General features: G+C 42.7%; 3 protein-coding genes across 7 annotated transcripts in view; 1 reads left to right on the forward strand and 2 right to left on the reverse strand.

Moving 5' to 3' along the window:
- ephx2 (epoxide hydrolase 2, cytoplasmic) overlaps positions 1-8,849 on the reverse strand; it is an 18,498-nt gene extending 9,649 nt beyond the window's left edge. Inside the window, exons 1-7 of one of the 5 annotated variants that reach the window (XM_086148611.1) lie at positions 8,653-8,849; positions 7,950-8,062; positions 3,771-3,921; positions 2,828-2,906; positions 2,598-2,760; positions 2,336-2,526; positions 1,039-1,161 (exon numbers count right to left, since the gene is read on the reverse strand). In XM_086148611.1, coding sequence (XP_086004737.1) covers positions 1,039-1,161; positions 2,336-2,526; positions 2,598-2,760; positions 2,828-2,906; positions 3,771-3,874 — 660 coding nt within the window. In that variant the 5' untranslated portion in view covers positions 3,875-3,921; positions 7,950-8,062; positions 8,653-8,849. Of the gene's footprint in view, positions 1-1,038; positions 1,162-2,335; positions 2,527-2,597; positions 2,761-2,827; positions 2,907-3,770; positions 3,922-7,949; positions 8,195-8,276; positions 8,297-8,318; positions 8,412-8,652 lie in introns of those variants that run through there. The other 4 variants (XM_086148609.1, XM_086148608.1, XM_086148610.1 and 1 more) reach the window with 4 other exon arrangements.
- Positions 8,366-18,734, forward strand: clcn4 (Cl-/H+ antiporter 4). The gene is made up of 12 exons (XM_086148607.1): positions 8,366-8,534; positions 9,881-10,035; positions 10,857-10,956; positions 11,128-11,315; positions 11,397-11,519; positions 12,081-12,287; positions 12,367-12,447; positions 13,405-13,950; positions 14,046-14,232; positions 15,052-15,450; positions 15,559-15,775; positions 17,435-18,734. The coding sequence occupies exons 1-12, from the start codon at positions 8,519-8,521 to the stop codon at positions 17,523-17,525; spliced, it is 2,310 nt and encodes a 769-aa protein (XP_086004733.1). The 5' UTR covers positions 8,366-8,518; the 3' UTR covers positions 17,526-18,734.
- The window catches only part of LOC147233623 (high affinity cGMP-specific 3',5'-cyclic phosphodiesterase 9A-like), an 11,224-nt gene continuing 3,278 nt past the window's right edge, over positions 18,449-26,394 (reverse strand). Inside the window, exons 3-14 of the mRNA XM_086148615.1 lie at positions 25,138-25,183; positions 24,953-25,058; positions 24,537-24,679; positions 24,404-24,463; positions 23,347-23,524; positions 22,478-22,600; positions 22,315-22,407; positions 21,744-21,811; positions 21,536-21,638; positions 20,859-20,963; positions 20,303-20,449; positions 18,449-19,424 (exon numbers count right to left, since the gene is read on the reverse strand). Coding sequence (XP_086004741.1) covers positions 19,332-19,424; positions 20,303-20,449; positions 20,859-20,963; positions 21,536-21,638; positions 21,744-21,811; positions 22,315-22,407; positions 22,478-22,600; positions 23,347-23,524; positions 24,404-24,463; positions 24,537-24,679; positions 24,953-25,058; positions 25,138-25,183 — 1,265 coding nt within the window. The 3' untranslated portion in view covers positions 18,449-19,331. The remainder of the gene's footprint in view (positions 19,425-20,302; positions 20,450-20,858; positions 20,964-21,535; positions 21,639-21,743; positions 21,812-22,314; positions 22,408-22,477; positions 22,601-23,346; positions 23,525-24,403; positions 24,464-24,536; positions 24,680-24,952; positions 25,059-25,137; positions 25,184-26,394) is intronic.

Genomic DNA, 26,394 nt, shown 5'->3' on the forward strand with positions numbered 1-26,394 from the left:
CACACACACACAGCTGAACTATGTGATAACATCTGGTCGCAGTATTTTGCAATCAGGAATGTTTCGATGATAAAACATCCACTGATGACCTCCGGCGCTCGTCCTGCTCTCTGAGCTGTGATTGGCCGAGAGGCGGGTTCACTCGGACGGGTTCCGGTCCACGTTCTCGCCGCCATCCACATGTAGGGTCTCCTGAGAACCTCCAGCATGTGTCTGGACGGTGGGAGGAACCTGGAGAACCCGACCAGGGACCTCCTGGCGAGCCGATGCGCCGCCAGATGAGAACTAAATTGAATATGACGTGGGTGGAGCTAATAAATATTGAATGAATTTAACTAAAAATCAGCAGTAAATGAATAAATTAAGGCAATAAATGAAAATAATTTCAAAAAAAAAAAAAAAAAAAAAAAAATCACTGAAAATAAGAAAGTGAGTAATCACTTAAATGTTGGGAGGAAGTCAGCAGAAATAAGATAAGAACAACTTTATTTGTCCCGAAGGAAATTGTTGTGCCAGAGTTTAAAGCAAAATCATAATAGATAATAGAAGGAGGGAGAATAAGAAATACAATAAAATATAAAGTGTCAAGGTTAAGGCTATCAAGTGTTTTAAGGTCTTAAAAATTCTTAACTTAATTGTTACGAAAGCAAGAAGAAGTAAATAGAAAAATAGAAGTAGAGAATTTAGGAAAAAGAGACACTAAGGTGAGGAGACAGTGCCGGAAGTAGATGTAAATAATGACGTAAATAATGTAAATTGTAATGAAAAAAATAAAAATAAATAATGTAATGTAAAAAAAAAATGTAAAAAATGAGTAAATAATGACGTTTTGACCCGAAGGCAGTTATAACAATCAGCAAGAAAGGACCGAGAAATGAATGTGAGTCAAAATTGAACACTCCAGGAGATCTCTGGAATATCAGCTTTAAGAACCTGGAGGACGTTCTTTACACAGCGTTGGAAAGTCAAGAAAAACAGCACAAACAGAACTTCGAACTAACGCCATTTTCTTCTCCATGTCAGTGTTCAACGTCGTACCTTGGCGCCCAAGAAGTCGGCCACTTTGTCCGGAATTTCGCACGGATTTCCCACAAACGCGGCCGTCATCCCCGCTTCCTCCGCCGCTTTCACGCCAGCCTCCTCCGCGTCCAGCCACATGGCCTGGGAGCGACACACACATTACAACGACGTCACGTCTGCTGAGGCGCCGACATCGTCACAATCAGATTTGTAAACATATCAACCCTCCAGGGAAGCTTATTCACCACTTGACTTGCTAACTCTGCAGAGTCGCCGCGAGAAGAATCCCTGGTGAGCGCCCCCTACCCTGAGGCAGGAGAACTGCGTGCCTCACTTAGTGGCTCTTGGCAGCTGTTTTCTGATCGCTCAGCACAAGAAACTAGTAACACACACACAGTTGAACCAACAAAACTCCATACCTTGCAAATGTAGTAGCAAAAGTGCCTCAACATTTTAACAGAGACATCCGGAGACAGCAGTCTGGTCTCAGTGCAGAGCATCATTGCGTAATCTATGTTGAGGCTCAACGGTCCGCTGCTTCACCGCACGTCTCTTCTCAGTATTTGAACGGTAAACGTGAGAATCCAGCTATTTTGGATCAAAAACTAAAACTGGTGAAGTTCATTGAAAAATACCTTCTAGTGCCTGATAAATATAACCATTTTTTTTTCTTTCCATGATTGACAAGTGAGGCACGGCCTTTCCTGCCTCCCCTGAGTGCACATCACGGACACATGACATACATCATACATTATGTTGGTAAAATAGGTTCTAAACCGAAGACTGGGATTTCTGAAAGCACACGGACTTGAATGAAAAATTAGAAAACACTACTTCAAACCTTAAAATTATACTTATTGGGTGCTTTACTGTTTAATGTGAACTCTATTGTTATTTTGTTAATTTCATGTCACTGTGGGAAAGTGGGAAACATCTTCTAGATTTCTCTGTACGTCCAGGATGATAAAGCTAACTTTGAAAACTAAAATCGAAAAAAAGACTTCTAATTCAGCAAGAAATCGGCAGAATAATCCAGCAGAAATCCACTAGAATAATTTGAAGGAAACGGCAACCAACGAAGAAAGAAAATATCAAACGGTCAAAAAATTAGACGAAAATATACAAATCAATGCAAAGAAAAAGAAAGTCTGGATGAAATCGATAAAATCAGGTAGAAATGACCTAAAAAGGTCAAAATGAGAAAAGAATTTGCAAGAAACCTGAAAATCTGGAAAGTATCATTTCATAATCAACAAAATGTACTTTGGCATCAGAAAGCGAGGAAACATCCAGAAAGAAAACAAATTCCGTCCACCTGCTGGGGCGTGACGCCCAGGCGCTGCAGGGCGGCGCCGAACATGGCGGCCTCGGGGACCCTGTGACCTGAACGGCAGGACTGGAGGACCAGGTCAAAGTGGCGGCCCAGCAGAGCCAGGAGGCGGGCCGGACCGTCCCCGCCGGCGCCGTCGTCCACCCAGTGATTGGCCAGCACGGCGGTCAGGACGCCTGGATGGAGGAATTAATTCACGAAAAATCAGCAAGGATTTCCTCCCGAGGTGCGGTTACATCCCGCGTACCGTTGCGGCGCAGAGCGTCAGCTAACTGAAGCGCGGCTGGATGGACGTCCATCATGGCGTTCTGGAGCTCCTCCGGCAGACGCCTGGCGGACCAATCGGAGGGCAGCCGGACGCCTCGGGCCGCCGCCTCCTTCGCGCACTCGTCCTCCAACGCCGGGATCATCTGCGCGTAGAGGGACGTTCAGACGGCGAGCACCGTCCGCCCGCGCACGGACGTTTTCCTTACCCACCTGGGAGAGGGTCACCTGGCCTCTCTCCGCCCGGACCAGCGCCCCGGCGCTCCGAGACGCCACGTCGGACAGAAAACCGCTTCCAAAAAACAAAAAAAAGAGAGTGTTAAAATGATGTCGCGCTTTCGCCAGTGATTATTTTCTCTCAGCTTTTTTAAGGGAATTGTTGACCCATTTTTTTGGTTAATTTTAAAGAAAAATAAAATCTTCAATAAATCTTATTTATTAAATGAGCAGGGAATACTAGAAGCTAAAATAGGAGCTGAAAATTAGGAAGTACCTAAAAATTGAGATAAAAATGTATTGACTTGTCACAGCAGCATAACAGTTATGTCAAAAAAAAGGAAAAAAATATGAGCATAATTTAAGTAGAAAGGCAGAGGACAGGAGATGGCAAGACAAAAAAAAAATTCGGAATTGGAATATTAACAATAAATCAATACAAATTAAAAATTAACCATGCAAATAGAGGGAAATTCAATAAAAAAAATAAAAAAAAATCAACAATTATTAGATCAGACAAATACACTGCTCAAAAAAAATAAAGGGGACACTAAAATAACATCCTAGATCTGAATGAATGATAGAAATATTCTGATTTAATTATTGTTTTTTTTTTATATAGTTGAATGCGCTGACAACAAAATCACACAAAAATGATCAATGGAAATGAAATGTATGAGCCCATGTTGGTCTGGACTCCAAATGAAAGTGTAAAAACACACTCCAGGCTGATGTCATGTCCTTAAAACAAGTCCGAATCAATCGGTGTTGCTTCCTAAATGGACACTTTGATTTCACACAAGTGTGACTGACATCCTGTTGTTAAAGCGTTCACTTTATTTTTTGGAGCAGTAAATTTGGGGGAAATAAAACCTGCCAGAAATCACCAGGAAATGATCAATAAATAATCCAAAACAAAAACAAGAAATAATTTGCTCACCGCGGCAGGCCGTGCCGCTCCTCCAACTTGTTGAAAACAAAGCGGGGGTTCGACGCCACCGTCGCCCCCCACAGGTTCATCAGGACGGCCTTCTTCTCCTCCATGGTCCTGGTGGGACTTTTTCCTGCGCACTTGCTGCAGCCGCGCTTTCCTCGTGTTGGGAAACAGTTAAAAAGAACAGAAGCTTATGCAGATGGCGAAAGAGGAGCCGTGCACGCAGCGGCAGAAGAACGCAACCCTAAAAACAGGAGAACAGATGCAATCGCACCCAGATGTTAGTCCTCCAGAAGTATCAAAACAACTACATGCAGGAAGAAGACGTACTCTGGAGGGCCGTCCGAGGAAGACGGCCCTTCCGGATTGGACGAGAAAGCGGCGACACCTAACCGGATCATCGGGAACCAATCGAGATCGCAGAGAATACCGAACTCCTTGGCGGAAAGGAGGACGCTTAAGAAACTGTGGTCCATGGTGGACGAGCTTCTACAGAAGACTGTTTTGGCTCCGCTGTCCAACGGAAAGATACGGGAAACCTTTCCTAGCTCGTGTCTTTACCTGATACCACATGTGGCAAACGTGGGATCATCTTTGCCCCGCAGGATGATATTTAACCCTCTTATTATGTGAAGGGTCAATTTGACCCATTTGACCCATTGACCCAATGGGTCAAATTGACCCTTAACATAATGAGAGGGTTAATGACTATTAAAGTTGCAAGCACCATTAATACTACAAGTCCCACAATGCACGTCAAAAACCGTGGAGCGCCAATCGAAGGCCGGCTAGCGCGAGCGACACTTCTGATACCGTGCAGCACACGATTTTTATCCGTAGAGCGGACTCCCATCAATGCACGGCACAACTTCTTCGGGAAAGTTTATCTTTGAGGCGGTAAATGAAAAGGGCTAAACTTCGGGATAAACTTGTGGCGCCGACAACCAATGGAGCGCCTCGCCATGTGCGGTCAAAAGGGTGAGGGTCGGTGGGCGGGATCAGGAAGAAAACGTTTTTCGCAGCTTTTCTTTGGCGTCACCTACCCGCGCATCAGGAAGTTTTCGTCAACATCAATATTTGAATTTCTCTCTAAACCGGGGGTGTCAAACATACGACCCCCGGGCCGGAACCGCCCCGCAAGGAGGTTCGACCAGTCCCACGTGATAATTTGAAAGTGAAAAAAATTGCATAAAAGACAAGGATTTAATTTTTTTTAATTAAATGCAATTCAATAATTTTCCACTAGGGGGCGCACTACTTTGGTCAAAATATACGACAATCTCCATCACTGAGACGGACCAATCAGCAGACGTTATCAATGCACCACCTGCTGCTTGTTACCACATTGTTTCTACCCTGTTCTCCACCTCCTCGCTACGCCCTCATTAGCCAAAATGTCGTTATCAAAACAGGGAAAAGTAGATAAAGAGTGTAGAATTTTCAAAGAAAAATGGACTATGTCCTATTTATTTACGGAGACGCACAGGAAAACTTTGAGCTTGGCGTGTTTGCAACAAGCTCATCAGAGTGAGACTCATCAGAGTGAAAAATATGACAGCTTGCAAAGAAACTGAGAAGAGATAAGATCAACCAATTTCTGGCAGGTCTGAGGAAACAGCGTCCACTTTCACCCACAACCCAGAAATCAGTGCAGCAGCGGTAAAAGCCAGCTAGCTAATTGCTAGCAAAAATGTGCAATTTAATGTTAGTCACCAGCTTCACTACTACAGAGTATGGTGGAATTCTACTGTTCATGCAACTCTATACATTTTTAGTATGTATTGTATGTGTTTGCGTGTTTCATGTATGAAGTTTACACATTTACAGGACAGGTGAATACTTTCTTCCATACACTAAATTCAATAGCACACTTTTTAGTTTGGAGGGTGAAGGCAGGGATTCAATTTAGATTTTATATGCACATGCGGAAATGGTTTCAAAATCCCTTTCTTTATAAGTCTCATTTAATCTTAAAGTGCATTATTATATTTTTCAATACCAATTACTTGTTAAAGTTTTTTGTCTTTGTACGATCAGTGGGATCACATGATTACATGATTGCAATGCATACGTGTGAATGATAGAAGTAAACTGCCCTTTGTCTAAGTAAATATGAGGTGTTTCATGAAATGTTTTGTAAAAGGATTTTTCATTAAATTCCAAGATTTTCCTCATGTCCTTGTACTTCTTTACACCAAAACAGAGGAAAGACATGATATTTTGGTTATTTATTGTTGAGTATGCTATTATTTTAATGGTCCGGCCCACTTGACTTATACCTAGGCCGTTTGTGGCCCGCCATGAAAAATGAGTTTGACACCCCTGATCTAAACCGGACGAAAGCGGGATTAGTGTTTTGCACGTATGTGTTTTAAAGAAGAAATCATGTGCAGAATGCGAAATGAAAAATTAGGGAAAAATGAGACTCTTCTCCAGGTTTGATGAAAAGGGGGAATGAATTATGAGAATGTGTTCCTTATAGAGCCATAAAAAACAAATGAAACAGATTTTTCTTGTATTTAATATTGTTTGTTTATAGGCAAGAACGTATAAGCTTTGTCAGTTCAAGGTTCTGGCTTAGACGAGAGCGTCAGGGAGCAGAAAACTGACCTGGAATATTTTTTCCTTTTTGTACTTTTTTCTTGCGACCAAAATGTTAAATATCTCTTTAAAAGAAATTCTTTTTTTAGCTGTGGAAAAATGTTTTTCATTAGAAATGAACCTGGAAATGATGCAGAGAGAGCCAGAAGAAATTCCTACAGCTGATTTTTAATGTATTTCATGTTTCGTGTTGTTTTATTAGGCAATCATTTCAAAAGCTTTGTTTGTTTCAGGGTCAATATGTGCAACGGGTTTATTTCAGTACGTTTTAGACCCATCTTAAAAAGCCCGACTGTCTCAAAAGAAAGAAGTCAAAGCCTTGAATTGACCGTAAACTACATTTCTTATCTTTTCCTACGTGGAATTCACATCAATGTGGAACTGAGAACTACAAATGTCCTAAATGTCCAGGACATTAAGGAGTAGTTAGATTTATTTTACATTACCTTTGGTTACATTTAGGTACATTTTCACTGCTACTTGCCACTTTGCTCATTATTTATTCCTGTATATCAGTAAAAAAATTATCTGTATTTGATATTTTTGCACTTGTTTCTTTTTTTCACTTGTATTTTTAGGTAGTTTGTCACTGTCTAGTCCTTGCATCTCATGCTGCTGCTAAACAGGTCGATCCCGATTCAACGGTCGGGTGTTTTCCTTGGAGATCTGAACAGCCCTCGACATGTTTCTTTTCCGTGTCAAAGTGCAACAGCTTAGAAATGATTAACCCTGATTTTTAGGTTTGTAATATCACTGCCTTATATTCTGCATTCTTTCACACAACTTCTTGGTGATGAATCGCTTAATTTATTTTGCGGTTGCTCATTTCAGGTCTTCTCTTGCAGCTTTCTCTTACTTGTATCTGACTTTTCTTCATGCATATTTTTTGCAGTTGTCATTCATTTGCCTTCTCAATACAAGAGACGGTTTCTATATGAATTAAAACCTCGTGGATGGTCCCATGATCCACAGGACCAGGAATGCCGAATTTTTCTTTAAAAAAAAATCTATAAATCACGAGGTATTTGGAGACTAAAAACTACTCATTTATTTAAAAATGTTTACCCGAAAAAGGTAATGCGTTGGAATGGGAATGGGGAGGTTGCAGTTGAGAAATCTGCTACGGAGAAAACGAAATTTTATTTCTGCATGCTGCAAAAAAACAAACAAAAAAACAATAGGTTGAAGGCTCGAATAAAATACTCAGTCTACTTAAGTCCTCCTCGTATTTTGGAAATAAAAAGCCGAACTGCTGCAAACCAAAATCTTTGAGGACTATTTCACTGAACACTGCAAAATATACATTAATTAGCCAATAAATTATTTATTCTACCTGTTTAATGTGATTTTCGCTCCTGAACCGCAGCGTGCAGACGCGCTGCGGCGGCTGTCTCACAGTGCGTATTTTGAGCGACGCAAGAAATTAAAACATTTTTTATTTCATTTCACAACATCATCACGATTTACACCTTTGCAATTGCAATAAAGAGATATATTTAAATCCCATAATCATTTATTTTACATAGTCACATGGAGCCAACCCCGTCCCAGAACTAGAGACGCATCCAGGGGAATGCAACTTACCTTGTGTCGTGGAAAAATGTAGAAGTGTCCCAGCAAAGCCTCCGGGAATGAGCTGAGAGGGGGATTTTTCGCTCCTGAGTCAGAATCCCGGTGCAAAGCGCGGCGAGGAGGTCCTGCAACCGGAGACGCCCTTCAAATGCACACACTTGTCCATTCACCTCCACACACTTCTGCCTAAACGTTAAAATTAAGACGGAAAGCCTATGAATACGTGCAGTGCTGCGTTATATATGCGGCATACAACATCGGCTCGATTTTTTTTTTATTTATTTATTTATTTATTTATTTATTTATTAATCTTACAATTGAAGAATTAATAATAAATACTTGGTAAAGTTTGTTTTGGGCCTCCAGAGCGAATGATCTCACCGCGAACGAGATCTCGGGAAGTTATCGCGAGACTGTCGGTGGCTGGGTGACAGGACCGATGCATTTCGGGTTGCATCCCGAAGTGACGCCGCTACCTGTTTGCTTGATGCCTACTCATAGTCTGGGAAAATGTCAGGGACAGGCCACGTTATATGAATTAATGATTTACAAATAACAACTGTCTACTTTATCGGGACAAGATGGACGCCGCTGAAGGTAAACGACCTGTTTGTGTCAAGCTAACTGGGCTAGCTAGCTCCAGATAGTAGCAGTGGTTGCTAACGTGACCGTAGCTGCAACTGCGCTGTCATGTTGATTTTTCTGTGCAACTTACAATCGACGTGAAATTCCAAAATAAGGCAGTTTTTTGGGGGGGAGGAAGCTGGTGAAGAAAGTATATCCAAACCATAAAATCACGGCATCGCACTCCCATCATTGGGAGAGTCTTTGCATCACCGAGTGAGGTGTTAGTGTTTATATTTGTCTCTGATGGAGGGTGAAAACAGCTGTTCGTTTCCTCCCCGCAGCCTTTCTGTGCAGAAATAAGCACCCGAGAAGCGTTTTAACTACAAAAAGTCCCGATGGGAAATGTAGTTTTTATGCTTTGACATTGCCTGATTTCATAGTAGCGATAATGATACTTTTTATTTACAAGAGCCTTTCTGTATACATGAGTGAAACATCAAAAGAGAAGCAAACATTATTCTTCCCCAAATCTTCTATAATAAAGATATATCTTTATCATAAAGATATATCATCAGATTTTACCCTTCTGGTTAACATCTGATGGCCCCCAGATGACCAAAGTAATAATATCACAACAATAGCACTTTCAACTTGCAAAATACATATTTTATTGCCTGTTTATATATTGTATTGTTATTTTATTGCCTATCTATATTTTATATATATTGTCTATTTTGTACAGTTTTATATTTGTATTGTCTTCCCAGGACTACAGATGCAAATTAGCTATGAGCTACAATCTGGTACAAACATCTCTGCCTCTGTGCTTAATGTAATTGTACACTGTCCTAATAAACTTCTAAACAAACAATATAATATAATGATCTCGTTTGTATACAAGTATTGATTGCCATTTGGATAATGATCTCAAAACAGAGTTGAAAATCTTAATGGAACTTGTAAAACTGTCTGACACTACTATCAAGTGCGCAGTAAAAATGGATTTATTATTTATCATAAAATAGTATATTTTAGGTCCTAGTTGCAAATGCAATCATGTTCAATGCGTCACAAGTTATTATTCTAGTATGTAATTATTTTTTTCCAAATTAGAAATGTGAAAAAAATGTTGTTTATTCGTTTAAAAGAAGCTAAATATTTTCATTTCATTTTATCATCCGTTATTTTAGTCACGCACCCCATGCTCACTGACACACCAGGGGAATTAAGACAGAAGCAAAAGCCTGGGGAGATGTAAAGTGCCACGAGTTAACACGAATGAACTAGTGTGAGCTAGTCTGAGTTGAAATTGTTTGTAAAATCTGATTTTCAAGCTGACCAAAGGGGATGTTACACTGAAAACACTGCACTTCCAGGTATCAGCAGCGCCACGCCGACCGAGGAGATGAACGGGGCCGGCAACCTCATGGATTTCCTGGACGAGCCCTTCCCTGACGTCGGCACGTACGAGGATTTTCACACCATCGACTGGCTGAGGGAGAAGTCCAGAGACACTGACCGCCACCGCAAGGTTCTCCTGCACTGTATCTCCTGACGTTCTGCTAGAAATTCCCTCAAAGTCAGCGAGAGACGACCTCCAGCGCGCAGTGCGCTCGCTCTATCCCCAACAAACCACGCAATTCATTTCCCCAAAAGAAACCAGTTATCAGCAAGAAAATGAGCTAAAGTGATCTGAAATTGATCATGATCTAAGGCGAAATCAAGTATGAATAAGAACATAATTTTGTGCTAAAAATTAGCCATGAATGGACAATTACAAAGAAGCAAAATCAAAATTGTCAAAGGAATTAGCCAATAATTAATTCGGGGAAGTTTCAACAAACTTCCCCAAAAAGAAATTGTGTAATATTTATAAAAAGACGACTCGAATTTTACCTCTACAGTACATTTTCAATTGTTTTGCAATATTTTATCTCGCAATAATCTGCACGAAATAATGGATAGAGGGTGTATGTGTGTTCTCAGGACATTGAGTTGAAGAAACAGGTTCATGCAGGTTGGAACGGGTGGAGAAAAGTATCAGAGGTGTGGAGACATGCCACATCTTTAGGACTGAGATGATCCAGTCATGTTCAGAGGAGGGGGTCGGTGAATATGTTGGTAGAAGGATGCCGAGGTTGGAGCAGAAGATTTATTAATGGAGTGAAAGAGGAGGATGCAGAGAACAGGGTTAGATGGAGGAGGGAAGAGAAAGGTCTTCTCAGGATATTGCAAAACAATGATGAATAATCAGTCCGATAGAATTTAGAGGATTATGACAGTTTGGCTTTTAAGTGTGTTAAAGACAACAAGTAAATTTGCGCCTGATAAGCGTCTTTGTGCTGCTTTCAGATCACCAGCAAGAGCAAAGAGTCCCTGTGGGAGCTGATCAAGAGCCTGCTGGACGCCTGGTCGGGCTGGGTGGTGATGCTGCTCATCGGACTCCTCTCAGGTCGCCGTCCACCGTTCACATCTTTCACTCCCATTTTTCAAGGGAAAGTTTCCTACTAAACTTTTAATGACGTTCCCTATTTACTGCGCGATAATTCGTCCGATTTTCCCACTGGTATGAAAGCGGGGTGAGAGGAGGAAAGCTCTGACCTGGCGTCCGGCTGTGCTTCAGGCACCCTGGCCGGCGTCATCGACCTGGCGGTGGACTGGATGACGGACCTGAAGGAGGGCGTGTGTCTGTCGGCCTTCTGGTACAGCCACGAGCAGTGCTGCTGGACCTCCAACGAGACCACCTTCGACGACCGAGACAAGTGTCCGCAGTGGCAGAAGTGGGCGGAGCTAATGACGGGCCACGCCGAGGTGAAGCCCCGGACTTTACCACGACTTCCTGTTTTGTTTTTTTTCTGTCACGCCCCTAAATGTGACTCCTGGCTCCTGCAGGGCGCCGGCGCCTACGTCTTGAACTACTTCCTCTACGTCCTGTGGGCCCTGCTGTTTTCCTTCCTGGCCGTGTCCCTGGTGCGAGTGTTCGCTCCCTACGCCTGCGGATCGGGGATCCCTGAGGTCGGACCGCCTCTTCAAAAAATGTCTGATAATTGGAATTTTTCAGTCGTCGCCGTGGTCATTTTATGTCATTCTTGTGCTAACGGGTTACTTTTTAGATGTTATTATTTTTCCACATTATTAGGTAATTTAGAGCTAATTGTTTCATACTGTTTTTTGTTTTTTTTTTTTACATTTTTTTTTGAATTGATTTTGAAATAATTTAATGTGTTTTTTAAAGCTGCAACTTTTCTTAATTTTATTGTTAATTTGATGATATTTGAGCTGATTTATTTATTTTTTAAGGTCATTACTCTCCGCTTTTTTAATGAAGTTTCTGTAATTACTTGCTACAGTCCCAGGAATTTCAGGCTTTTTTTTTTTTAATAATTTCATCATGATATCATCTTCAATGTAGTCATCCTTTCCAATTTTTCAAAATCAGAAATTAGTGATGACATAGAAATAAAAAAGTGACAGCTGGAAGAAGATATCCTGTAATTTCCAAAAAAAAAAAAAAAAAAAAAAAAAAATATTATCAAAATATTTACCAGAGGGTCAAAGTGAGTTCTCGTTTTTCAGATCAAGACAATCCTCAGCGGCTTCATCATCCGGGGCTACCTGGGGAAGTGGACCCTGCTCATCAAGACGGTCACGCTGGTCCTGGCCGTGTCGTCGGGGCTCAGCCTGGGGAAGGAGGGCCCGCTGGTCCACGTGGCCTGCTGCTGCGGAAACCTCTTCTGCAGCCTCTTCTCCAAGTACAGCAAGAACGAGGGCAAGCGCAGAGAGGTACGGTGCTCAGCGGCCGAAAGGAAGACAAAAAGGAACGTCGCCGACGGAGGCTGAAAATCCCTCTTCCTCCCTGCAGGTGCTGTCGGCGGCGGCGGCGGCCGGCGTGTCGGTGGCCTTCGGAGCGCCGATCGGAGGCGTCCTGTTCAGCCTGGAGGAGGTGAGGAGAGCGCCGTCTCAAGGTCGGACCATGAAAACAAGACGTTTTAAGGCGACTTTAAGAAAAAAAAGAAAACCATTTTAGTCCCACGCTTCTTTTCTGACAGCTTTTAACTAAATTAGCACATCTGAAGTCTGGACTAGAAACTGTTCCAATGACCAAAAGACAGCAGGCAGAACTAGAGGTTGCAGAGATGAAGATGTTGAGGTTCTCTTTGGGAGTGACCAGGATGGAGAGGATCAGGAATGAGTCCATCAGAGGAACAGCTCATGTTAGATGTTTTGGAGAGAAGGTCAGAGAAGCCAGACGGAGATGGTTGGGTCATGGACAGAGGAGGGATAGAGAATATATTGGTAGACGGATGCTGGAATTGGAGCTGCCAGGCAAGAGGTCTGGAGGAAGACCAAAGAGAAGATTTATGGACGTTGTGAGAGAAGATATGAAGGTAGTTGGTGTGAGAGAGGAGGATCCAGAGAATAGGGTGAGATGGAGAAAGTTGACTCGCTGTGGCGACACCTGAAGGGAAAAGCAACAAGAAGAAGAAGAAGAAGAAGAAGAAGAAGAAGAAGAACTTGCTGAGAGAGGACATGAAGGTAGTTGGTGTGAAGGGGGAGGATCCAGAGAATAGGGTGAGATGGATAAGGTGAAAAAAGCCCAAAGGAAAAGAGGAATTTGTCACATGGGTGCAAGACATGTATGACCGCGACAAAGTGATGACTGAGATGGTTTGGACATGAACCCTGAAGAAGAAGAAGTTAATTATCTTGATCTTAATAGGTGACTTGGAAATCAAAAATTTGTCGTTGTCTAGAGGAAGTCACCAATACTCAAAGAGAAATGAGCTGGGAAAAAAGGCGTAAACATCTACCAGATTTCACAGTCGTGTGAAGTAAATAACATTATAAATGGAGTTCTGCGAGGTATCTTTGGATCACTCCGTATCTCACCGTCCCGCAGGTCAGCTACTACTTTCCTCTGAAGACGCTGTGGCGTTCGTTCTTCGCCGCCCTGGTCGCCGCCTTCACGCTGCGCTCCATCAACCCGTTCGGCAACAGCCGCCTGGTGCTGTTCTACGTGGAGTACCACACGCCCTGGTACATGGCCGAGCTGGTGCCCTTCATCCTGCTGGGCGTGTTCGGCGGCCTCTGGGGGACCCTCTTCATCAGGGCCAACATCGCCTGGTGCCGGCGGAGGAAGACCACCCAGCTGGGGAAGTACCCGGTCCTGGAGGTGATCGCGGTGACGGGGATCACGGCCGTGCTGGCGTTCCCCAACCCGTACACCCGCCGCAGCACCAGCGAGCTCATCTCGGAGCTCTTCAACGACTGCGGCGCCCTGGAGTCGTCGCAGCTCTGCGATTACGTCAACAACCCCAACATGAGCCGGCCCGTCGACGACATCCCCGACCGACCGGCCGGGCCGGGCGTCTACAACGCCCTGTGGCAGCTGGCGCTCGCCCTCGTCTTCAAGATCGTCATCACCATCTTCACCTTCGGAATGAAGGCGGGTTCTCCCCCTCCTCCCCCCGCCGCCGACACCCTCGAACCGGGAAGTAAGCCCGGCCGGTGCGTATCTGACACGTGGATTATTCTCCGCAGATCCCGTCTGGGCTGTTCATCCCCAGCATGGCGGTGGGAGCCATCGCCGGGCGCATCGTGGGCATCGCCGTGGAGCAGATGGCGTATCACCACCACGACTGGATCATCTTCAAGAACTGGTGCCGCCCCGGCGCCGACTGCGTCACCCCGGGACTCTACGCCATGGTGGGGGCCGCCGCCTGTCTGGGTGAGGAAACAAAGCGCCGCCTGAGACCAGCAGGCCAAGGAGAGTTTTGAAAATATCCGCACTCCAAGAATGCTCCAAAAAGAAAAATGATATTACATTTGGCACACGCTTTTATCCAAAGCGACTTACAATAGAGGACATAAGCACTGCAAATAACACTTGCAAATACAAGATGCACAGGAAATATACTGCTCAAAAAAATAAAGGGAACACTTGAACAACACAATGTAACTCCAAGTCAATCCCACTTGTGTGAAATCATAGTGTCCACTCAGGAAGCAACACAGATTCATTTTGACTTGTTCTAAGGACATTACATCAAAGTTGGATCGGCCTGGAGTTTGTTTTTACACTTTAATTTTGAGTGTGATTCCTAATCCAGACCTCCACGGGTTGATACAATTGATTTCCATTGATCATTTTTGTGTGATTTTGTTGTCGGCACATTCAACTGTGTAAAGAGCAAAGTATTTCATTCACTTAGATCTAGGATGTGTTTTTTAAGTGTTCCCTTTATTTTTTTGAGCAGTGTATACAGAATAGTAAGCTGGGGTTAGTTGGTTTTTTTTTTTCTAAGACAAAGACGTACACACACACACACACACACACGCACTGCATAGCCTAACTTGGTGCTCAACCTGATCTGGAGCAGCTCAAGCATCAGCGCAGTAAAAAGTCCTGAAAGAGAACAGTTTTTACCTGTTTCTTGAAAGTTGAGAGAGATGATGCTCGTCAAAAGATGAATTCTTTTCCGTATCACGCAAAGAACCTGACAAGCACGCCGCTCAAACACGGATGTCGGGCCGTTTGTCCCCGCAGGCGGGGTGACCCGGATGACCGTGTCCTTGGTGGTCATCATGTTCGAGCTGACCGGCGGCCTGGAGTACATCGTGCCGCTGATGGCGGCCGCCGTCACCAGCAAGTGGGTGGCGGACGCCTTCGGGAAGGAGGGCATCTACGAGTCTCACATCCAGCTGAACGGGTACCCGTACCTGGACGTGCGGGACGAGTTCACCCACCGCACGCTGGCCACGGACGTGATGCGACCCCGCCGGAACGACCCGCCCCTGGCCCTCCTCACGCAGGACAGCACCACGGTGGAGGACGTGGAGACGCTCATCAAGGACACCGACTACAACGGCTTCCCGGTGGTGGTGTCGCGCGAGTCGGAGCGCCTCATCGGGTTCGTCCAGCGCAGGGATCTCACCCTCGCCATCAGTGAGTCGCCGCGGCGCCGCCGCTCCAGGACGTCAGGGGGTAAAAGGTAGCCGGACGCTAACGGACGCTAACGGATGCTAACGGACGACCTCTCTATCCCCCCTGCAGAAAACGCCCGGCAGAAGCAGGACGGCGTGGTGAGCAGCTCGGTGGTGTACTTCACCGAGGACGCGCCCCAGCTGCCGCCCAGCAACCCGCAGCCCCTGAAGCTGCGCCGCATCCTCAACCTCAGCCCCTTCACCGTCACCGACCACACGCCCATGGAGACGGTGGTCGACATCTTCCGCAAGCTGGGCCTCCGCCAGTGTCTGGTCACCCGTAGCGGGTGAGTCTGGGGGCGGCGCCGCGTTTGCGAAGAAACATCCTGGATTTGCGGGGAGAATCTGAATTATAAAAATATTTTTAAAAAAAAAAGGGCTCGTTACGACGGACGGTGTGGCCTCGCCCGGAGGAAGCACGTCGCTTTGGTTTTGAATGTCCTCATTCCTAATCTCATAAGATCTTATCATTTTACAGGAAATAGCCCTTCTCTTCCAATATAAGAAACGCAAACATTTGCCGACAAATTACCGTATTTTCCGGACTATACGTCGCTCCGGAGTACAAGTCGCACCAGCCATAAAATGCGTAATAAAGAAGGAAAAAACATATAAAAGTCGCACTGGAGTATAAGTCGCATTTTTAGGGGGAAATTTATTGAATAAAATCCAACACCAAGAATAGACATTTCACCTTTAAAGGCAACTTAAAATGAAAATAGAAAAGAGAACAACAGGATGAACAAGTGTAGCCTATATGACGCATAAACAACGAACTGAGAACGTGCGTGCAAGGCTATGCTAACGTAGCATATTACGGTAAGAGTCATTCAAATAACGATAGCATTTAGCACATGCTACAACCAAACAATCTGTGTCACTCTTAATCACTAAATCCAATGAAATCTAGCCCACGATTAGCTTTTTTAGTTTCCTTCATTTCAATAAGAGTAACCTCCGCTTTTCTCCAGTCCCTTACAAGTTTCTCTATATTATTAATTATTCTCTATATTATTAATATTTCACTACTTTCAGCTTGTAACCTGCAGAATATGATTTTCTTTTCCGTGCCATTTTTGTTCTGCCCTTCTCAGTTGTTTTTATAAGTTAGCGCGAATGTTGAAATGATCCATTTTCATAGAGAAGTAGCAGGTAGCATCTTTTTTTCCCAACGCACTTCTGCCATGACCCGCCCTCGCTGAATTTTGATTGGTTGGCATGTGTGTGTGACGATCGCCGTTATATTGAAGACACACACGCAGACACAGACACACACATATCAGAGCAAGAGAGCTCAATTACTTCACACATAAGTCGCTCCAGAGTATAAGTCGCACCCCCGGCAAACTACACTGCTCAAAAAAATAAAGGGAACACTTAAAAAAACACATCCTAGATCTAAATGAATGAAATATTCTTATGAAATACTTTGCTCTTTACACAGTTGAATGTGCTGACAACAAAATCACACAAAAATGATCCATGGAAATCAATTGTATCAACCCATGGAGGTCTGGATTAGGAATCACACTCAAAATTAAAGTGTAAAAACAAACTCCAGGCTGATCCAACTTTGATGTAATGTCCTTAAAACAAGTCCAAATGAATCTGTGTTGCTTCCTGAGTGGACACTATGATTTCACACAAGTGGGATTGACTTGGAGCTACATTGTGTTGTTCAAGTGTTCCCTTTATTTTTTTGAGCAGTATATAAAAAAAACGCGACTTATAGTCCGAAAAATACGGTAGCAAAAAATAACTTATCGTGCTAAAATGATGAGAATGTGTCCCTTGATATTTCTTAGAAAACCCAAGAATCTGATAGAATCCAAACTGGAAAAAAAAAAACAACCGCATTAAAATATCCTGTTTCTGAGAAACCACTCCTTCAACGATTGACCTCTGACCCCTCCCCTCCCCTCCCCTCCCCTCCCTCTGTGCGCCAGGCGTCTGCTGGGCATCATCACCAAGAAGGACGTCCTCCGCCACATGGCCCAGATGATGAACCAGGACCCCGAGTCCATCATGTTCAACTAACCCCCCCAACTCTCCCCACGTGGCTGTAAATATGTGAAAACGGTGCGATGCTACTTTGCTGCTGCGACACCAGCCCCGCCCTCCTGCTCCCGTCACGCCGTCCTTCCTCCCTCGCGCAGCGAGAAGAAGGCCGGCGGGGGAGACGCCGCATTTCTACGTCACCTTTTTTTTTTTTTTTTTTTTTCGGCGTGCTAAATGTTTCCGGCGGATCGTGCGTGACGGGAGGCCAGTCAGTCATTTCATCTCCTGGTCAACACACACATGGATACAGTCAGTCGAGCTCTTCACATCGGGTTTATCGTCAAGGTGTTACTTATATTAATTACTGTGAAACGCTAAATCGTTGTAAATCTTCTTTTTGAGTCTATCACCTTATTTCTATCGTCACTTTATCAACGCTCGAGGTGCTATTTATTTTTTTTCCTCACTTATTTTCCCCTGAACGCCCCCTACTCGTCCAGGCTTCCGTCTCCGTCGGCGTTTAGAGACGAGGACGGGACTCGAGGTGAGGTGGCGGCGGCGGCGGCGGCGGCGTCCCGTCAGTAGGATCTACTTTCCATCCGCTTCATATCACGGCTTCTCGGCGGCGCCGTCACCAGAAACCGCCTCTTTTCGGGGGGTCGTCCGGAAGGTCAGGGGTCACGAGCGGCTTTAAACCGAGGCGAAACATCCGAGGGTGGGTTGGTCGCGTGGGGGAGACGGTCCTTTTCTAACACTTGAAGATACTGAGATTGCACAAGAAAATGGAAGAATCATATTTCGTGTTTTGTTTGTTCGTTTGTTTGTTTTTTGTTTTTTTTTTTCAATGTGGTCATTTCCTGTGTGACTGCGCTCCTCGTGAAAAGTCCCGGCTGCTTCGTTCTTATCACAACTGGAAATCTTGGTGGGAAAAAAAAACGGTTTTGTAAAAACGCATCAATGTGTAGAAAATAGAAAATGATTAAAAAAAAAAAAAAAAAAGAAGCGCTCCATGTGGCGGCAGCCATTTGTGTTTTTTGAGAATGTATCCGGAGAACTGTGCGTGTTTATGGTCTAATCGTGTCCTTATTTGATTTACTGTGAAAAACACAAATGTTGAGCCCGTCTCATTTTATACTTTTATTTCTTAACTATTTATCAGAGGCATAACTCGTACAGAGAATATATTTGCACTCCTGTTTAAATTTGTAAATGCAGCAAATGAGAAATAAACCCTTCATCTACCTAAAAGTGGAGACCTTTTTTTTGTTTTCTTGTTTATCGCCCAAAATTATTGTGGTATTTTTATCCCCCCAACACCAGAAAATAGCAAAATTCCTCACTAATCCTGCAAATAAATCATCTTTTTCCCCCTCACTTGTTTGATTGAAGTAATATTAATTTGCGGTACAGCAAAGACACAACAGTTGCTGTATTACATGCTATCATTATCATTCAAAAATGATGTGTTTCACTGGAGAAAAATAGAAATTGAGATTTGCAGTTAATAGAAAAAAAAAAAAAATCTGGTCGTTTCTCAATATTTTTCAGGAAAGCTCTTGCTTTTCAAGATTTTCAACCTGATAACTATTGTCGTCGTTTATCAGTTTCAGAGAACAACAAAAAAAAAAAGGGTTATTTTACATGTTTCAATTATTAATTCATTTTTCAACTTTCATCTGCTACTCACTCGACCTTCCTCCGACGCTGAATGAAAAACACGGTCGATCACGCGGATCCCTGGATCAATAAACGTCACGGTTTCTATCTTGACATCCCGGGTTTGTCCACGCTGCTAAGTCAAACCTCCTACGTCTAGCGATGTGGTCGGCGGCCTCGGCGTGGCGTTCAGGGCCCGGCCGCCGGCTCCTCGGGCTTGGCGGCCCTCTCCAGGTCGGAGTAATACTCCAGGGCGCGGCGCACCGGATCCAGGATGTGTTGCTGAATATGTCGGACACACAGGAGTCAAGAACAGTTTAGGCCCTTAAGAAAACACCTTAAAGCCTGTGAGTTATATTCGATTTTCACTTCTGATTTGGTTACGATGAAATGTGCATTTTGAGAAATGCAGGATCATTTAACTGGTAATCTTAAGGTGAATTTCACCATCATTTATTCGCTGTTTTATCTAATCCTACAGCCAATGTTATGCTAATTTTTAAGCTCTGCTCATCTCAGGGATTATCATTTTTGTGTGCGTGTATTAATTTAATAACCTCGAGAGAAAAAAAAAGATCTGGAGACAATTTTTAAAAAACAAACAGGCTGATCTAAAAAAAAAAAAAAAAGTGAAGTATGTTTATTATTATTTTTTTATATTTTTCATATATATATTTTTATTTATTTATTTATGTATTTATTTATATTATTTATTTATAATTATTTATTGAATTTTTTGTATGATTGAATTTTAACTATCAAATACTGAAAGGACGATTACATAAATAACCGTTTAATGATTACAATTAAAAAAAACACCCTTGAATATTTGACTGAAAAATTTGTTTAAATTTTCAAAAGACAAAAAAAAAATACTCCAGCCTCCAGAAATCTATCAAAATTAATTATAATAGAAATCAGCCACATAATTGATGTTAAGCTGAAAACTGAAATATAGATCAGACATAAAATTATAACTTAGTAGCTAGATTTTTATCTTTATATACACACATTGATAAAGTTAGACCTCGACCTAGATGTATGGATTTATATCTATATGCATGAATATACAACGGATGCAGATGCTGACGCACAGATCTATGTCTCGGTGTGTGTGTGTGTGTGTGTGTGTGTGTGCGTGTGTGTGCGTGTGTGCTGACCTCCAGGCAGGGGAAGAGCTTGGTGAGCTCCATGAAGAGGGGCAGCAGGACGAAGCGGATGAAGTTGGTCTGAGACGAGGGTTTGGACACTTTGTCTCGGTCCATGAACGGCGTCACCGGCAGACCTTTCAGCTTCTCCGTGTCGCTCTGCGGGCCCGACACACACACACACACACACACACACATGCACACACACAGACCTTTAAAACCTGAAAAATAAAGTGTGTATATGTAGCTTTGTGGCGTGAGAACCAAATTGTACCTTTAAACTAATATTTAAACTGTCTTTCTAATGATCTTCAAGTAAAGTGCTTTGTTTTCATTCCTTGTTCATGACTATTTTGAAAACAATGAGTCAAATTGTCTGATTTAAATGAAGTAACAAGAGGAAACAGTCATATTTCGGGTCTTTTTTTTTGCATGATTATCACTACTTTTTGGGATTTTCTTGCAAATCTATCATCAGGTCTTATTTTTGAGGTCAACGCCATCTAGATTTTCCCGTTTGACCTTCGGGAGCGACGTCATTTCCTGTGGAACGGCGAAGGGTGAGAACCTGGTTGAAGAACTCCTGCAGCAGACAGTCCAGCCAGGGCTCGGCCACCGCCATGGGCCGGGCCTCGTTGGAGATGTCGCTCACCTTCACCATGATCTTCATCAGCTGCAAACAGCAGCGCAAGGTCACTCCCTCCACAAGAACAGCTGGGATTCCAAGCTCGGAAATCGGTCAATAAACCGCCGACTGAAATCCTTAAAACTGGAAACTTTCGTACATTTCCTGACTATGTATGAGGATATTGATGATTTTCTTCAAAGAAAAATATCAGTGTAAAAATCTATGATGTCCAATTAAATGGATGACATGTTATACAATCCTAGGCATGAGATACTAGGGCTTTAATATCATAAAGAAAATCAATAACCTCAAATGTCATACAGATATTTTGAGACGATTAAAAACTACAAAAAAAAACCACAAAACAACAAAGTATAAATGTATATAATGTGAAATCAATAATAGGAAATGATAGGAAGATTCAGATTTAAATGTCTTATATGGTGTTTTACCACATGCTAGCAGTAATGATAATATATCTGATCGAAAGGGCGTTTCGGCAAAATCTACAAAAATTACACCGCTGACTTGAGCATCTCTGGTTTGGGTGTAAATGTGCGATTAGAGACATTTTTCTTATTTTGAAATAAGACCCGAGATGCCATAAGTTCCTTTACCACTTCCTTGTGTTCCTTGTTGTTGAAGTCAAAGTCCGGGTGTATGACCTTGAACCTGTTGAGGATCTCGTTGTGCCTCGCCATGTCGGTGGCCAGGATACACCTGGAATCGCAAAATTGGAAAAGAAATTTAACCTGCGTTGAACTGAGCTAAGCTAAGCTAAGCTAAGCTAAGCTAAGCTAAGCTAAGCCGTCAGCTGGTTCCTACTTGATCATCCCGGCTCGGATGTGTTTGTACTGCTCGTCGCTGAGGTGCTTCAGGATGTTGCACTCCGGCTGTGAAGACATTTTCAAATTACCGCTCATTAAAATATTCCTTTTTGGGTGTTATTAAGGTTAGCGGGTGAAATCTGTAACTCAATGTGCATTTTGAATCTGGTACGGTGGCATTTATTTTTTGGCATCCCGCAAGGCTCCACCCTCGGGCCCTTGTTGTTCTCGTCTTAAGCTTCGTTTTGCTTTTCCTCCCTTTGTTTTTTTTTTCCCCCAGCTTTCTTCACAAAGCAGAAGTTTTTTTCTTTTTATTTCTATTTCGCCATGAAATTTGAGGGGGGACAAAAAGTTACGAAGGAAGTTATAAATCAGCAAAAAGCTACTTTTGTAATTCCAGCCACTCTCTCTTAATCTCCGTAATCGTGTTTCTATTGTTGATATCACTGGATTTGTCGATGGAGACGATGCAATTTGTGGAATAAGCGCTAACTTTTAATTCTCTTTCCCGCTTTTGAAACCACGGTGATGTGTGTTATCAACAGAAGAGTGAACGTTAGCCGCGCTACCCTGGAGAGGATGCCGAAGGCGATGGCGCAGTGATGGTTCTCCAGCGGTGAAATGTCATTGTAGCGCAAAGCCAAGTCGGTCTGAGCGTTAATCTGCGGCACATCAGAAAACACCTGTTAGCCGATAGCGTTAGCGCAAAGGCGTCCGGACCGGCGAGGCCACCTGGTAGACGTTGTTGTAGCCGGGGTGGTCGAGGTCGTGGCACAGAGCCGAGGTGAGCATGATCAGCAAGTCTGTCCGGGCCAGCTTGTTCCTCAGATCCGTCAGCCAGATGAGGCCGTACATCTGCAGGTGGACGGGAAGATGAGTCGCTTCTTTCCATTTTTTGCACATCCATAAATTCTGTTGTTCTTTAAAATCTAAATGTCTATTTCAGCAGAAGACTGATGGAAAAATTCAGAAAATCACCGAGAAATGTAAACGCTATCAGGATAAAACCCAAATATTTGACAAATGTTGTGGAAAAATATTGCCAACTTTGATATTTTGTTTATAAAATATTGATAACAAAGAATACACAAAAAAGAAATCACTTTATAACTGGCGGGTATTTTCTTACGTTTGACCAAATTATCATGAAAATGCACTTTAACAGAAACATTTGCATGGAAAATGAACCTATTCTATGGATGTTTGGAACAAATACTTTTGATTTACCAGTGAATATACGAAAAAAAAGCAACAAAAACAATAACATAATAATAAAAAAGATAAGATAAGATAAGATAAGATAAGATAAGATAAGATAAGATAAGATAAGATAAGATAAGATAAGATAAGATAAGATAAGATAAGAACAACTTTATTAATCCCGAAGGAAATTGTTGTGCCAGAGTTACAGAAAATATAGCAGTAATAAATAATAAAAAGAAAAAGGCAGAATTAGAAATAAAAATAAACTATAAACTATAAAGTGTCTCAGTGTATAAAGTGTCTCAGTGAAACTATAAAGTGTCTTAAATCACACAAGCCAAATCAATATTTTTGATAGCTTCTTAGCGCTTGACCTCCGTGGAGGTGTGTGTTCGTACCATCTGGGTGACACAGAAGCAGTGCTGGAAGTTGTGGAAGGGGATGTTGTTGTAGTGACAGTAAACCTGGAACAGGAAGTTCTGCAGGACGTCCAGCTCCATGTGGAACTCCGTCGGGAAGTCCAGGTCTGTGAACATCACCTGCAGAAGAACCAGCATCTCCGCCTCCTCCCACTGCCTGCAACACACACACACACACACACACACACACACACACACACACACACACACACACAGATATATATATATATATATATATGAACACGCATAAATATATGTATACACACACAAATATATACATATATATATGCACACATATTTATATACACACACATATAGGTATATATACATATATGTATATATATATATATATATATATATACACATATATATATATACACACACACATATGTATAAATACAGGACTGTCTCAGACAATTAGAATATTGTGTAATGCAATTACAAAAACAAAAATGTCATACATTCTGGATTCATTACAAATCAACTGAAATATTGCAAGCCTTTTATCATGTTAATATTGCTGATTATGGCTTACATCTTAAGAAAACTCAAAAATTTAATCTCAAAATATTACAATATCATGAAAAAGTAATTTTTGATTTTTTAATTGCATTACAGAAGATAAAGAACATTATCACAATATTCTAATTCTCTGAGACAGTCCTGTATACACACACACACACATATATTCACACACACAAATATATATACACACACACACAAATATATATACACACAGACACACACATATATATATACACACACACATGTATACATATACATATAGATATATATATTCCCCGGCAGAATTAGTTGACTAACTCAATGATTTAAAAAGAATAAAATAAAAAAAGTAGAGAACAGAAAGTTGCCGGATTCAAGAAAAATGCTACTAATAACCCAATAAAATCCACACAAAAAAAAAGAAGATCAACTCAAATCAGAGGAAAAATGTTAATATCGAGATGAAATCAAAAGAAAGAAATAATGTGAAAACTCATTCATTATTAATATCCATCACGTCGTTCTTCCTCACCAGTTATCAAACATGGGTGTTTTCAGGTGGTCCCTCACTTCCTCCGACACCTGCAGAGAACTACACGCACGCGTTCGTTTAGTGAAAATGATAATAATAATGACGACAATGATGGCGTGTTGAGCGAGGTCACCTCATGTTGAGGAACTTCCTGCGGACCTGCTGCCGCTCCTCCTCCAGGTCCGGCTGAGGTGCCCTGGCCTTCAGGGGGAGTTTGGACAGGTGTGGGTGGCTCGGCTCCCTGAACAGACCCATCCAGCTCAGGTGGGACACACTCTGACAGGGGAAAACACACACACACACACACACACACACACACACACACACACACAACAAATCCAAGGCCCTGCTTCTAATCTTTACTGGTTCAGAAAATAAAGCATCGCATGGAGCTGATTTTGTAAGATTACTTTTCCACGACTTTTGAGGTAGCTCCCTGCTAATCCGTATGCTAGTTGCTATGTTATCCCTCGGTGAGGTGACGTAGCGCAGGCTACGACGGCGGGGAAAACAGGAAGTGCAGAGAAGGTCACGAGACGAGCGTCAAACCTCGAGCTTCCTCTTGAAGGTCTCCACGTGGCTCTTGAGTTCGCACACGATGTCCGGCGCTTCTCCCGCCATGTCCTTCAGCACTTTGGTCTCCAGGTGCTGCAGCCTGAGGACGGACGCAGGACCTCAGACGGGCCTCTCGCCGCCGACACACCACCGACACACCACCGACACCACGCACTCACCTCAGCTCCATGTCGTCCAGCTCTGTCGGCATGGCGACGCCTGCGTCTGGAACACAAGCGGTCAGATGATTTCTGGATCATTTGGCAGTGGTGGACTTGGTTGGCAACATTGGGTAACGATAAGAAACTTTATTGACCCCCATAAGGGATAATCAGCATGACAGTTATGTCAAAAAAAAGGAAATAAAGATGTAAATAGAAAGGGAGAAGGCAGAAGTTAGCAAGACAAAAAAATCCACAAATGAATACAGAGTAGAATTAAGAATATTTTCTGTAAAATAACAATAAACCTATACCGTATAACCATGTAAATCGAGAGGAAAATTCACTTAAAAAAATAGACAAATACACTGCACTAAAATAACATCCTAGATCTGACAAACAAGAATAGACAGCAGCGGTGGAAACATCCATGTGCTTTGTCATAAATGTCCTCCAGCTTATTTAATAATAATAATAATAATAATAATACATAAGATTTGTATAGCGCTTTTCAAGGCACTCAAAGACGCTTCACAAATGAAAAACAGAGTGTCAACAGAGTGTTATTTCATTTATTATTTTGCGTAATTTGCTTACAGATGGTCGGCAGCTTCAAGCACCCCCTTCAGGTGAGGCAGACAGTACTGTGCCTCACCTCCTGACTTTTTGTCGACCAGTGAGAACAACACGGCCACGCACTTACATAACAGACATACATTCGACAAGCTGTGGAAGGTACAGGTGTTTATAATCATTAAATTTCAGTTCTAATGACCTATTGGGGAGTTTTGGTATGATCAATAACAAGACGGATTTGCAGACACGGAGCGGTCCCATCTGCACCATCCAACAGCCAGGAAAGATTCCCCACCAGAACGAGCCTCAGTCCATATGATCCAACAAGTCTCACTCCTTTGTTTAGCTTTACCTTTTCACTTTCAAGTCCAGGTAATCCCACAAAAATTGCTCTTGTCCCCAATGAACGACACCGCCATTAGCATAACAAACCCCCTAGACCTAGTTTCTGACATAAGCTAGAAGTGAGGTGCAGTCAGTAGAGGCAGGGGGAGGCCAGGCCTCACCTGTCATCAAGGAAAGAAAAAAATGCAAAATGAAAAACTAAATAAAATGGTTATATTTATTCAGTGATTTGTACGATAAAGTTATTTTCCACGTAGCTTCATCATTTTGACTCATTTTTTTTTCAAAATCGCCAAAAAAAACTTCACATTTACTGTTCAACCATGAAGAAGAGACATGCGCCGACGTGGCGAC

This window comes from Fistularia commersonii, chromosome 6, assembly GCF_037954325.1.
Source record: "Fistularia commersonii isolate RoL2024-O1a breed Wild chromosome 6, RoL_Fcom_v1.0, whole genome shotgun sequence".
NCBI classification, from domain to species: Eukaryota; Metazoa; Chordata; class Actinopteri; order Syngnathiformes; family Fistulariidae; genus Fistularia; species Fistularia commersonii.